At 42.5% G+C, this 13,325-nt stretch overlaps 1 protein-coding gene across 1 annotated transcript in view; it reads right to left on the bottom strand.

The window, feature by feature from the left end:
* CDAN1 (codanin 1) overlaps window positions 1–13,325 on the bottom strand; it is a 380,174-nt gene that overhangs the window by 66,805 nt on the left and 300,044 nt on the right. The window contains exon 25 of the mRNA XM_053711416.1: window positions 10,419–10,624. Coding sequence (XP_053567391.1) covers window positions 10,419–10,624 — 206 coding nt within the window. The remainder of the gene's footprint in view (window positions 1–10,418; window positions 10,625–13,325) is intronic.

Here is a 13,325-nt window from a genome sequence, read left to right on the forward strand (position 1 = left end):
GCCATGCAGGCGCTATTAGAATCACTGATGCTCTCTCCTGTTTGATTTTGGCAATCAATCGAGGAAGCAGCGGGAAGGGTGGAAACACATAAGCCATCCTGAAGTTCCAAGGTGCTGTCAAAGCATCTATCAGAACCGCTCCCGGATCCCTGGATCTGGATCCGTAGCGAGGAAGTTTGGCGTTCTGGCGAGACGCCATGAGATCTATCTCTGGTTTGCCCCAACGTTGAAGTATTTGGGCAAAGACCTCCGGATGAAGTTCCCACTCCCCAGGATGAAGAGTCTGGCGACTCAAGAAATCCGCCTCCCAGTTCTCCACTCCCGGGATGTGGATTGCTGACAGGTGGCAAGAGTGAGACTCTGCCCAGCGAATTATCTTTGATACTTCTATCATTGCTAGGGAGCTTCTTGTCCCTCCCTGATGGTTGATGTAAGCTACAGTCGTGATGTTGTCCGACTGAAACCTGATGAACCCCCGAGTCTTTAACTGGGGCCAAGCTAGAAGGGCATTGAGAACTGCTCTCAATTCCAGAATGTTTATTGGCAGGAGACTTTCCTCCTGACTCCATTGTCCCTGAGCCTTCAGAGAATTCCAGACAGCGCCCCAACCTAGAAGGCTGGCGTCTGTTGTTACAATTGTCCAGTCCGGCCTGCTGAACGGCATCCCCCTGGACAGATGTGGCCGAGAAAGCCACCATAGAAGAGAGTTTCTGGTCTCTTGATCCAGATTCAGAGTGGGGGACAAATCTGAGTAATCCCCATTCCACTGACTCAGCATGCACAATTGCAGCGGTCTGAGATGTAGGCGTGCAAAGGGTACTATGTCCATTGCTGCTACCATTAAGCCGATCACCTCCATGCATTGAGCTACTGACGGGAGTTGAATGGAATGAAGGACACGGCATGCATTTAGAAGCTTTGTTAATCTGTCCTCTGTCAGATAAATCTTCATTTCTACAGAATCTATAAGAGTCCCCAAGAATGGAACTCTTGTGAGAGGAAAGAGAGAACTCTTCTTTTCGTTCACTTTCCATCCATGCGACCTTAGAAATGCCAGAACTAACTCTGTATGAGACTTGGCAGTTTGAAAGCTTGAAGCTTGTATCAGAATGTCGTCTAGGTACGGAGCTACCGAAATTCCTCGCGGTCTCAGAACCGCTAGAAGGGCACCCAGAACCTTTGTGAAGATTCTTGGAGCCGTAGCCAATCCGAATGGAAGGGCTACAAACTGGTAATGCCTGTCTAAGAAGGCAAACCTTAGATACCGGTAATGATCTTTGTGAATCGGTATGTGAAGATAAGCATCCTTTAAATCCACTGTGGTCATGTACTGACCCTTTTGGATCATGGGTAAGATTGTCCGAATAGTTTCCATTTTGAACGATGGAACTCTTAGGAATTTGTTTAGGATCTTTAAATCCAAGATTGGCCTGAAAGTTCCCTCTTTTTTGGGAACCACAAACAGGTTTGAGTAAAACCCTTGTCCTTGTTCCGACCGCGGAACCGGATGGATCACTCCCATTAATAATAGATCTTGTACACAGCGTAGAAACGCGTCTTTCTTTATTTGGTTTGTTGACAACCTTGACAGATGAAATCTCCCTCTTGGGGGAGATAATTTGAAGTCTAGAAGGTATCCCTGAGATATGATCTCTAGCGCCCAGGGATCCTGGACATCTCTTGCCCAAGCCTGGGCGAAGAGAGAGAGTCTGCCCCCCACTAGATCCGGTTCCGGATCGGGGGCCCTCGGTTCATGCTGTCTTAGGGGCAGCAGCAGGTTTTCTGGCCTGCTTGCCCTTATTCCAGGACTGGTTAGGTTTCCAGCCTTGTCTGTAACGAGCAACAGCTCCTTCCTGTTTTGGTGTAGTGGAAGTTGATGCTGCACCTGCTTTGAAATTCCGAAAGGGACGAAAATTAGACTGTCTAGCCTTAGCTTTGGCTTTGTCTTGAGGTAGAGCGTGGCCCTTACCTCCTGTAATGTCAGCGATAATTTCTTTCAAACCGGGCCCAAATAAAGTTTGCCCCTTGAAAGGTATATTAAGTAATTTGGACTTAGAAGTTACATCAGCCGACCAGGATTTTAGCCACAGCGCCCTACGTGCCTGAATGGCGAATCCTGAATTCTTAGCCGTAAGTTTGGTTAAATGTACTACGGCCTCCGAAATGAATGAATTAGCTAGTTTAAGGACTCTAAGCCTGTCCGTAATGTCGTCCAGCGTAGCGGAACTAAGGTTCTCTTCCAGAGACTCAATCCAAAATGCTGCCGCAGCCGTAATCGGCGCGATGCATGCAAGGGGTTGCAATATAAAACCTTGTTGAACAAACATTTTCTTAAGGTAACCCTCTAATTTTTTATCCATAGGATCTGAAAAAGCACAGCTATCCTCCACCGGGATAGTGGTGCGCTTAGCTAAAGTAGAAACTGCTCCCTCCACCTTAGGGACCGTTTGCCATAAGTCCCGTGTGGTGGCGTCTATTGGAAACATCTTTCTAAATATTGGAGGGGGTGAGAACGGCACACCGGGTCTATCCCACTCCTTAGTAACAATTTCAGTTAATCTCTTAGGTATAGGAAAAACGTCAGTACTCGCCGGTACCGCAAAGTATTTATCCAACCTACACATTTTCTCTGGTATTGCAACAGTGTTACAATCGTTAAGAGCCGCTAAGACCTCCCCTAGTAATACACGGAGGTTTTCCAATTTAAATTTAAAATTTGAAATATCTGAATCCAATCTGCTTGGATCAGAACCGTCACCTACAGAATGAAGCTCTCCGTCCTCATGCTCTGCAAGCTGTGACGCAGTATCAGACATGGCCCTAGAATTATCAGCGCACTCTGTTCTCACCCCAGAGTGATCACGCTTGCCTCTTAGTTCTGGTAACTTAGCCAAAACTTCAGTCATAACAGTAGCCATATCTTGTAATGTTATCTGTAATGGCTGCCCAGATGTATTAGGCGCCATTATATCACGCACCTCCCGGGCGGGAGACGCAGGTACTGACACGTGAGGCGAGTTAGACGGCATAACTCTCCCCTCGCTATTTGGTGAAATTTGTTCAATTTGTACAGATTGGCTTTTATTTAAAGTAGCATCAATACAGTTAGTACATAAATTTCTATTGGGCTCCACCTTGGCATTGGAACAAATGACACAGGTATCTTCCTCTGAATCAGACATGTTTGACACACTAGCAATAAACATGCAACTTGGTTACAATCTTATTTAACAAAAACGTACTGTGCCTCAAAGAAGCACTAAACGATTAAATGACAGTTGAAATAATGAACTGAAAAACAGTTATAGCATCACTCTTTAAAAACAACATAACTTGTTAGCAAAGGTTTGTTCCCATTAGTAAAGTAACACTAATTAAATTTTAAACATAAAAATCACAGAGCAACGTTTTAAAACACAGTCACTACATAAGTCTCACAGCTCTGCTGAGAGAATCTACCTCCCTTCAAAGAAGTTTGAAGACCCCTGAGTTCTGTTAGAGATGAACCGGATCATGCAGAAAATACAAGAGTAACTGACTGGAAATTTTTGATGCGTAGCAAAGAGCGCCAAAAACGGCCCCTCCCCCTCACACACAGCAGTGAGAGAGAAACTAAACTGTCATAATCAAAACAAGCAAACTGCCAAGTGGAAAAAATAATGCCCAAATATTTATTCACTCAGTACCTCAGAAATGCAAACGATTCTACATTCCAGCAAAAACGTTTAACATGAATTAAATACCTATTAAAAGGTTTAATGTACTTTTACAGAGTAATTCCGGTGAAATACCATCCCCAGAATACTGAAGTGTAGAGTATACATACATGTCATTATAACGGTATGGCAGGATTTTCTCATCAATTCCATTCAGAAAATAAAAACTGCTACATACCTCAATGCAGATTCAACTGCCCGCTGTCCCCTGATCTGAAGCTTTTACCTCCCTCAGATGGCCGAGAAACAGCAATATGATCTTAACTACTCCGGTTAAAATCATAAGAAAAACTCTGGTAGATTCTTCTTCAAACTCTGCCAGAGAAGTAATAACACGCTCCGGTGCTATTGTAAAATAACAAACTTTTGATTGAAGTTATAAAAACTAAGTATAATCACCATAGTCCTCTCACACCTCCTATCTAGTCTTTGGGTGCAAGAGAATGACTGGAGGTGACGTAGAGGGGAGGAGCTATATAGCAACTCTGCTGGGTGAATCCTCTTGCACTTCCTGTAGGGGAGCAGATAATATCCCAGAAGTAATGATGACCCGTGGACTGATCACACATAACAGAAGAAATTAGATTTGGATGTTGGAAAGGACCTTGAATGAGAAGGTCCTGTCTCAAAGGAAGTTTCCACGGTGGTAAAGAGGACATGTCCTAATAGATCCGCATACCAAGTCCTGCATGGCCACGCAGGCGCTATCAGGATTACTGAAGCTCTCTCCTGTGTAGTGCGAGCAATCACTCGTGGAAGGAGAGGAAACGGTGGAAACACATAAGCTAGGCTGAACGACCAAGGCACTGCCAAGGGATCTATCAGTTCGGCCTGAGGATCCCTCAACCTGAATCCGTATCTTGGAAGCTTGGCATTCCGGTCTGCCCCATCGGAGAATCAGTGAGGCAAACACCTTCGGGTGGAGTTCCCACTCCCCTGGATGAAAGGTCTGTCGACTTAGAAAATCCGCTTCCCAGATCTCTACTCCTGGGATGTATATTGCTGACAGATAACAAGAGTGGGCCTCCGCCTATCGGATTATCTTGGATACTTCTATCATCCCTAAGTAACTCCTTGTTCCCCCCTGATGATTGATATATGCCACAGTTATGATGTTGTCCCACTGGAATCTGATGAATTTGACCGAAGCCAACTGAGGCCACGCCTGAAGCGCATTGAATATTGCTCTCAGTTCCAGAATATTGATTGGAAGTAGAGACTCCACCTGAGTCCAAACACCCTGAGCCTTCAGGGAATTCCAGACTGCACCCCAGCCCAGAAGGCTGGCGTCCGTTGTCACTATTACCCACGAGGGTCTGCGGAAACAAGCCCCCTGGAACAGATGATCCGACGACAACCACCAAAGAAGAAAGTCTCTGGTTTCTTGATCTAAATTGATCTGAGAAGATAAATCCGCATAATTCCCATTCCACTGTCCGAGCATGCACAGCTGCAGTGGTCTGAGATGAAAGCGAGCAAACGGAATGATGTCCATTGCCGCTACCATTAATCCAATTACCTCCATACATGAAGCCACTGATGGCCGAGGAATGGACTGAAGTGCTCGGCAAGTATTTAGAATCTTTGATTTTCTGACCTCTGTCAGAAATATTTTCATGGCTACAGAGTCACCAAGAAAGGAACCCTTGTCTGTTTAACTAGTGAACTCTTCTCTATGTTCACCTTCCAACCGTGAGTTCTCAGGAAAGACAACACTGTGTCTTTGTGAGATTTTGTCAGTTGATACGTTGACGCCTGGATTAGAATATCGTCCAGATAAGGCGCCACTACTATGCCTCGCGGTCTGAGAACCGCCAAAAGAGACCCTAGAACCTTTGTGAAGATTCTGGGTGCTGTGGCCAACCCGAAGGGAAGAGCCACGAACTAATAATGTTTGTCCAGGAAGGCAAACCTTAGAAGCTGATGATGATCCTTGTGGATAGGAATATGACGGTAAGCATCCTTCAGATCCACGGTAGTCATATATTGACCCTCTTGGATCATTGGTAATATTGTTCGTATAGTCTCCATTTAGAATGATGGGACTCTGAGAAACTTGTTTAGACACTTGAGGTCTAAAATGGGTCTGAAAGTTCCCTCCTTTTTTGGGAACCACCAAAAATTCAATATATTGACATACGAGTAATTATACCTGTTAATTACTTTCTTAGTATCTATATCACTTATTTACTTTAGGGCGCCCCCTATCTTATAGGAAAAAGGTTTGAGTAAAATACCTGTCCCTGTTCCTATCTTGAAATGGGACAAAATACTCCCATAGTGAAAAGGTCTTCTACACAGCGTAAGAACGCCTCTCTTTTTATCTGGTCTGCAGATAATCTTGAAAGATGAAATCTCCCTCTTGGGAGAAAAATACCTGAATTATAATTGGTAACCATGGGTCACTATTTCCAGTGCCCAGGGGTCCTGAACATCTCTTGCCCAAGCCTGTGCAAAGAAAGAGTCTGCCCCCTACTAGATCCGGTCCCGGATCGGGGGCCGCCCCTTCATGCTGTCTTAGTAGCAGCAGCGGGCTTCTTGGATTGTTTACCTTTAATCCAAGCCTGGTTGAGGCTCCAGACAGACTTGGATTGAGCCTTTACCTCCAGTAATGTCAGAAATGATTTCCTTCAATTCAGGCCCAAATAGGGTTCTATCCTTGAAGGAATAGTTAAAAACTTAGATTTTGATGACACATCAGAAGAACACGATTTCTCAGTCTGAAGAGATTCCTCCAAAGCGTCAAACCAAAAGGCCGCCGCCGTGGAGAACAATACAAGCCGTCGGCTGCAAAGAAAAACCTGATGAAGAAACAACTTCTTTAGTCGATCCATAGGGTTTTTGAAAGCACAACTGTCTTCAATAGAAATAGTTGTATGCTTAGTCAAGGTAGAAATAGCTCCCTCCACCCTAGGCACTGATTGCCTAGCGTCTCTGACGGTGTCAGAAATAGAATACATTTTTCTAAAATTAAGGGAAGGTGAAAAAGGGATACCCGGTCTTTCCATTCCCGCGTAATAATTTTCGAGATTCTCTTAGGAATCGGAAAAAAAACATCAGAATACGTAGGTATCTCTAGGAACTTGTCCATCTTACATAATTTAACTGGTGGCACCGCAACGGGATCACAGTTATCCAGAGGTGCTAAAACCTCCCGAAGTAACAGACGGAGGTGTTCAAGCTTAAATCTAAAGGACATAAAGTCCATATTCGTCTGAGGGAACGCACTTCCTGAGTAGGAAAACTCCCCTTCAGACAATAGTTCCCTGACCCCCAAATCAGATTCTTGTGAGGTTACATTGGGAATGACCAGCAAGGCCTCAGACTGCAGCGCTGACATTGACTGCTACTCTGCTACGTTTGTCCTGTAACACTGGCAATTTAGATAAGACCTCTGTAAGGGCAGATGACATAACTGCAGCTATCTTGCAGAGTAAATAAAGCAGACGCAGTTGAAGAACCCGGCGTTGCTTGCGTGGATGTTAAAGATTGTGACTCTTGGGGAGAGTTTTAGCGGCATACCCTGATTCTCCTCTGACTGAGAATTATCCTTGGGCATACTTTCCTTAAGGAAAATTTGCTCTTTACACTGTAAGGCCCTTTCAGTACATGAGGGACAAAATGTAATGGGGGTTCCACAATGGCATCTAAACACATGTGAGCAAGTAGTTTCGTCAGGCTCAAACATATTGGACAGACTAGCAATAACTATAAATTGCTATATGGTATAGTGTACACAAAATGTATAAAAAATAATTTAAAGAAAAATATAGACTTCGCCTTTAAATCTTAAAGTGCAACAATTTTTCTGGCAATACACATAAACGTTTGCCGCAAGGTAACAATATTGTCAGAGGTTTTGGACACTAGTCCAAAACCTCTGACAATATTGCACCACTTGAATAAACTGATAATATATCGTTTTATAACCTTTTAAATAATTTATTTTATAAGCAGCATCCTACACCTTGCCACAGCTGTGCTGTGGCGTCTATCTGCCCCCAGAACACACTGAAGCCTTTGGCAAACTTGATGTTTTGTATAGTAAAATAGACCCTATTGCAAGCCTCTGAGTGCTGAATATAAACTGCGCAGCAAGTGTGCGAAAACTAGGCTCCGCCCCCTTGGTAGCGCAACTCTAGTCCGAAACCCACATGGGGAAGATAAAATGTCTGCCAAGCCATGTCTCATAAGGAACTTCATAAATCTTTCCTTTTTAGAGACAAAAAACCCTGAGCTAGTTCTTGTAATCATGATATCTATGCATTCAGAAGCACTTCTCCCCGCATCACACCACGCATATAAAGTGAAAACATCAGCTTGTAACCCTGTGTGTACACTTTATTAATTGTAATAAACGTATAAGTGGAACAACAGCTTGTAACTCTGTGTATACACTTTATCAAACGTAATAAACATATAAGTGGAACAACAGCTTGTAACCCTGTGTGCACACTTTATAAAAATGTATGGCATGTATAATAAAGGGACTGCCAGGGACACTATTCAGTTCGTAAAATATAGTATACACTGCTTACCCCTCCCCTGTATGGGGGAAAATGTCAGTCTGTTCTGGTATACTATGTCTCTCCCAGAAAAACACAACGACTGCACATACCCCAATGCTGCTTGTAGCATGACAGCGTTCTCCACTCTGAAGATTTGTTCTCTGCGTTACCCTCAGCTGCTAGTGGAAACAAGTGGATCTTAGAGAAAATTGCTAAGATCACCTGCATCAGGGTGAAAAATTTCTAGTTCTTCTTTCCTGACTAGAAATGATTTCTGCAGTCACCCTGAGGAAAATAGTACTAACCGGTACTATTTAAAATAAAAAACTTCTTGATTGAAGAATCTAAAACTAACAACTCTTTCACTTTACCTCTTCCTAGTATAACATAGGCAAAGAGAATGACTGGAGGTGGAGGGGAAGGGATGAGCTATATATACAGCTCTGCTGTGGTGCTCTTTGCCACTTCCTGTTAGCAGGAGGATAATATCCCACAAGGATGAAATCCGTGGACTCGTCGTATCTTGTAGAAGAAAAGGCTGCGCCGATCTTCACCTGAATATTCACGCATTGCTAGAGCCTTATCACAATAAAGATATGCATAAATCCCCTCCCCTGTTCAATAATCCCCATTCCAGGGATATTAACCCTTGATTCTATTAGATAAAAGGAGACACACTGTGACCCTGTCTTTTTGCGTTATCATATGTGTATAAATGAAACTATCTTACCAGAATCTATGTGGTGGAACAGGAACACGGCCCTTCAAGTGTGACAGGTTAGTAGCATTGCTCCTGACATGGACTTGAGAGAATAAAGGCAGGCAGCGAAACTTGTCAACGCTGATTGCCCAGGAGCTGTTAACATGAGTCGACACTCCCTGCCATCTCTGGACTAACATTAATCCAAGCTCTCACTGAGAGGCTGACAGGATTACTTAAAACTCCAGTCCCATTTCGAAGAGTACTACCCTCCATAAGAGACTATTTTGAATCTTCTGACACTTCTCTGCCAACCTCCTGTGACGAAAGGCAAAGAATGACTGGGGGATGAGGGGAGTGGGAGAAGTATTTAAGCCTTTGGCTGGGGTGTCTTTGCCTCCTCCTGGTGGCCAGGTTCTTATTTCCCAAAAGTAATGAATGCAGCTGTGGACTCTACTCCCATTAAGATGGAAAAGGTGCGCGTCTCAAGTTAAACTTTTTTCCTTTACACTGCTCCCCTTGAAACACCAACACTGCACATAAAAAGGGGTTCCATTCAAGAATAAATTAAAAGCAAGGTCCTTTAAATACAATTGCCATCACCCACATCTGAGAAATACTATATCCCCTATAGATGAAAAAGTATTAACCCCTTAGTCTCCAGAGTTACACATACTAGAGGCCTGCAGACTGCCCTATTGTACCCTAACTAAAAGGATAACGGACTCCCAAACGATCCAATAGAGGATTTAACCCCTTTAAGCGCAAACCTTCAGTACCTAGAAGGCAAAAGCACTTACCTGAGGATCCTGCTGTCTGGCAGAGACACAGCTACAAGGGTATGATAGATATTCCACTCTCTATCAGGGACCTGTAGATAAAGAAAGAACAGAGTAACTAACTCTGGCTTTTTGCAAAGGGGTAGCAATTATTTTAGAATTAAAGCAAAGACCACCTCGCCACATTCTAACTGCTAAAAGGCCACCATTACTCTTACTAAAGATATTGACATGGACTGAGCCAAACTGCAATCCTTGCTTGCAGGGAAAAGTACCCATTAAAGGATTAATCTTTTTAGACACTCATCTTCGCCATCCTTTCATCAGAGGCAAAGAATGACTGGGGGTTATGGGTAAGGGAAGTGACACTTAACAGCTCTGCTGGGGTGCTCTTTGTCTTCTGCTGGTCAGGAGTTGAATATCCCATTAGTAATTAGAATGACGTTGTGGACTCTCCATGCCATAGGAAAGAAAACTACATTTTTTGGGGCTTGTAATCTGTCATCGCGTGTGATTAATATTTCAAAAGCAAAATGTCAAGTGAAGAACAACAAAAGTAAAATACCCTTATCAGCCGTATGCAACACATAAATCTTAAATAAATCTTAAATACAACTAGATTTACTGAGCCTTCCATTATAGTTAGAATAGATTGAGTTAGGCAACATAATTTTAATGCTGCTGCAATTAATAAAAAAAAACAAAAAAAACTCACCTCTTGGTGCTGAGCATCTGTGATACAGCTGATGTTCTTCTTGCTAAAAATTAAATGTAATGGGATGGGCACCCTGAAGTCCGTCTTCCAAATAGAAAGCAACTGGCTCACCAGGCTAGAAATTGCCTCATTCCTGGCACTCTGTAATCCGTCTACCCTGTCAGTCTGTAAATTTGGAAGTCCAAGGATTCGAATTCGAGCAGAGACTGCATATAGTTTGGGGAAAAATAAAAACATAAATTTATGCAAGAACTTACCTGATAAATTCATTTCTTTCATATTGGCAAGAGTCCATGAGCTAGTGACGTATGGGATATACATTCCTACCAGCAGAGTTTCCAAAACCTCAAATGCCTATAAATATAGCCCTCACCACACCCACAATTCAGTTTAACGAATAGCCAAGTAGTGGGGTGATAAAATAAGGAGTAGAAAAGCATACAAAGAGAGGAACTAAAAATATAATTGTGCTTTTATACAAAAAAACCCCAAAAAACATAACCACCATAAAAAGGATGGGCCTCATGGACTCTTGCCAATATGAAAAAAAATCTTACATAAATTATGTTTTCTTTCATGTAATTGGCAAGAGTCCATGAGCTAGTGACGTATGGGATAGAAATACACAAGATGTGGAAGTCCACAGAAGAGTCACTAGAAAGGGAGGGATAAAATAAAAACAGCCATTTTTTCCCGCTGAAAAAATAAATCCACAAAATATTTTTTTTTCCATAAATTTAAAGAAAAAGACTTAAAACATAAGCAGAAGAATCAAACTGAAACAGCTGCCTCAAGAACTTTTCTACCAAAGACTGCTTCAGAAGCACCAAATACATAAAAATAGTAAAATTTAGTAAATGTATGCAAAGAAGACCAAGTTGCTGCTTTGCAAATCTGATCAACTGAAGCTTCATTCTTAAAATCACAAGAAGTGGAGACTGATCTAGTAGAATGAGCTGGGATCCTGAGGTGGGGACTGTCCCGCCTCCAAATAAGCTTTATGAATCAAAAGCTTTAACCAAGATGCCAAAGAAAGGGCAGAAGCTTTCTGACCTTTTCTAGAACCAGAGAATACAACAAATAGACTAGAAGTCTTTCTGAAATCTTTAGTAGCTTCAACATAAAATTTCAAAGCACTTACAACATCCAAAGAATGAAAAGATCTTTCAAGAGTATTCTTGGGATTAGGACACAAGGAAGGAACAACAATTTCCCTACTAATGTTATTAGAATTCACAACCTTAGGAAGAAATTTAAACAAAGTCCGCAAAACAGCCTTATCCTGATGATAAATCAGAAAAGGAGACTCACAAGAGAGAGAGAGCAGACAATTCGGAAACTCTTCTAGCTGAAGAGATAGCCAAAAGAAATAACACTTTCCAAGAAAGTAGTTTAATATCCAAAGAATGCATAGGCTCAAAAGGAGGAGCCTGCAAAGACTTAAAAAACAAATTAAGACTCCAAGGAGGAGAGATTGATTTAATAACAGGTTTGATACGAACCAAAGCCTGAACAAAATAGTGAATATCAGGAAGCTTAGCAATCTTTCTATGAAATAAAACAGAAAAAGTCCCTTCAAAGAACTTGCAGACAAGCCTTTTATCCAAACCATCCTGAAGAAACTGTAAAATTCTAGAAATTCTAAAAGAATGCCAGGAGAATTTATGAGGAACACCATGAAATATAGGTCTTCCAAACTCGATAATAAATGTTCCTTGAAACAGACTTACGAGCCTGTAGCATAGTATTAATCACTGAGTCAGAGAAACCTCTATGACTAAGTACTAAGTGTTCAATTTCTATACCTTCAAATTTAACAATTTGAGATCCTGATGGAAAAATGGCCCTTGAGACAGAAGGTCTGGTCTTAAAGGAAGTGGCCAAGGCTGGCAACTGGACATCCAGACAAGATCTGCATACCAAAACCTGTGAGGCCACGCTGGTGCTATCAGAAACACATACGATTGTTCCATAATGATCTTGGAGATCACTTTTGGAAGAAGAACTAGAGGCGGAAAGATATAAGCAGGTTGGTAAAACCAAGGCACTTCTAAAGCATCCACCATCTCCGCCTGAGGATCCCTGGACCTGGATAGGTACCTGGGAAGTTTCTTGTTTAGATGAGAAGCCATCAGATCTATTTCTGGAAGAACCCACATATGTACAATTCGACAAAATACATCTAGATGGAGAGACCACGTCCCCGGATGTAAAGTCTGACGGCTGAGATAATCCGCTTCCCAATTGTCTACACCTGGGATATGCACCGCAGAATTTTTCATAATTTTTCATAGCTAGGGGACTAACGAGTCCCACCCTGATGATTAACATATGCCACAGTTGTGATATTGTCCGTCTCAAAACAAATGAATGGTTCGCTCTTTAACAGAGGCCAAACCTGAAGAGCCCTGAAAATAGCACGGAGTTCTAAAATATTGGATTGGTAATCTCGCCTCTTGAGGTATCCAAATCCCTTGTGCTGTCAGAGATCCCCAGACAGCTCCCCAACCTGAAAGACTTGCATCTGTTGTGATCACAGTCCAGGTAGGACAAACAAAAGAAGCCCCTTGAACTATGCGATGATGGTCTAGCCACCAAGTCTGAGAGAGTTGAATGTTGGGATTTAAGTATATCAATTGTGATATCCGAGTATAATCCCTGCACCATTGACTCAGCATACAAAGTTGTATAGTCTCATATGAAAACGAGCAAAGGGGATCGCGTCTGATGCTGCAGTCATGAAACCTAAAATTTCCATGCACATAGCCACTGAAGGGAATGATCGAGACTGAAGGTTTCGACAAACTAAAACCAATTCCATTCGTCTCTTGTCTGTTAAGTACAGAGTCATGGACACTGAATCTATCTGGAAACCTAAAAAGGTAACCCTTGTCTGAGGAATCTAGA

Source organism: Bombina bombina, chromosome 1 (genome assembly GCF_027579735.1).
Source record: "Bombina bombina isolate aBomBom1 chromosome 1, aBomBom1.pri, whole genome shotgun sequence".
Lineage (NCBI taxonomy): Eukaryota > Metazoa > Chordata > Amphibia > Anura > Bombinatoridae > Bombina > Bombina bombina.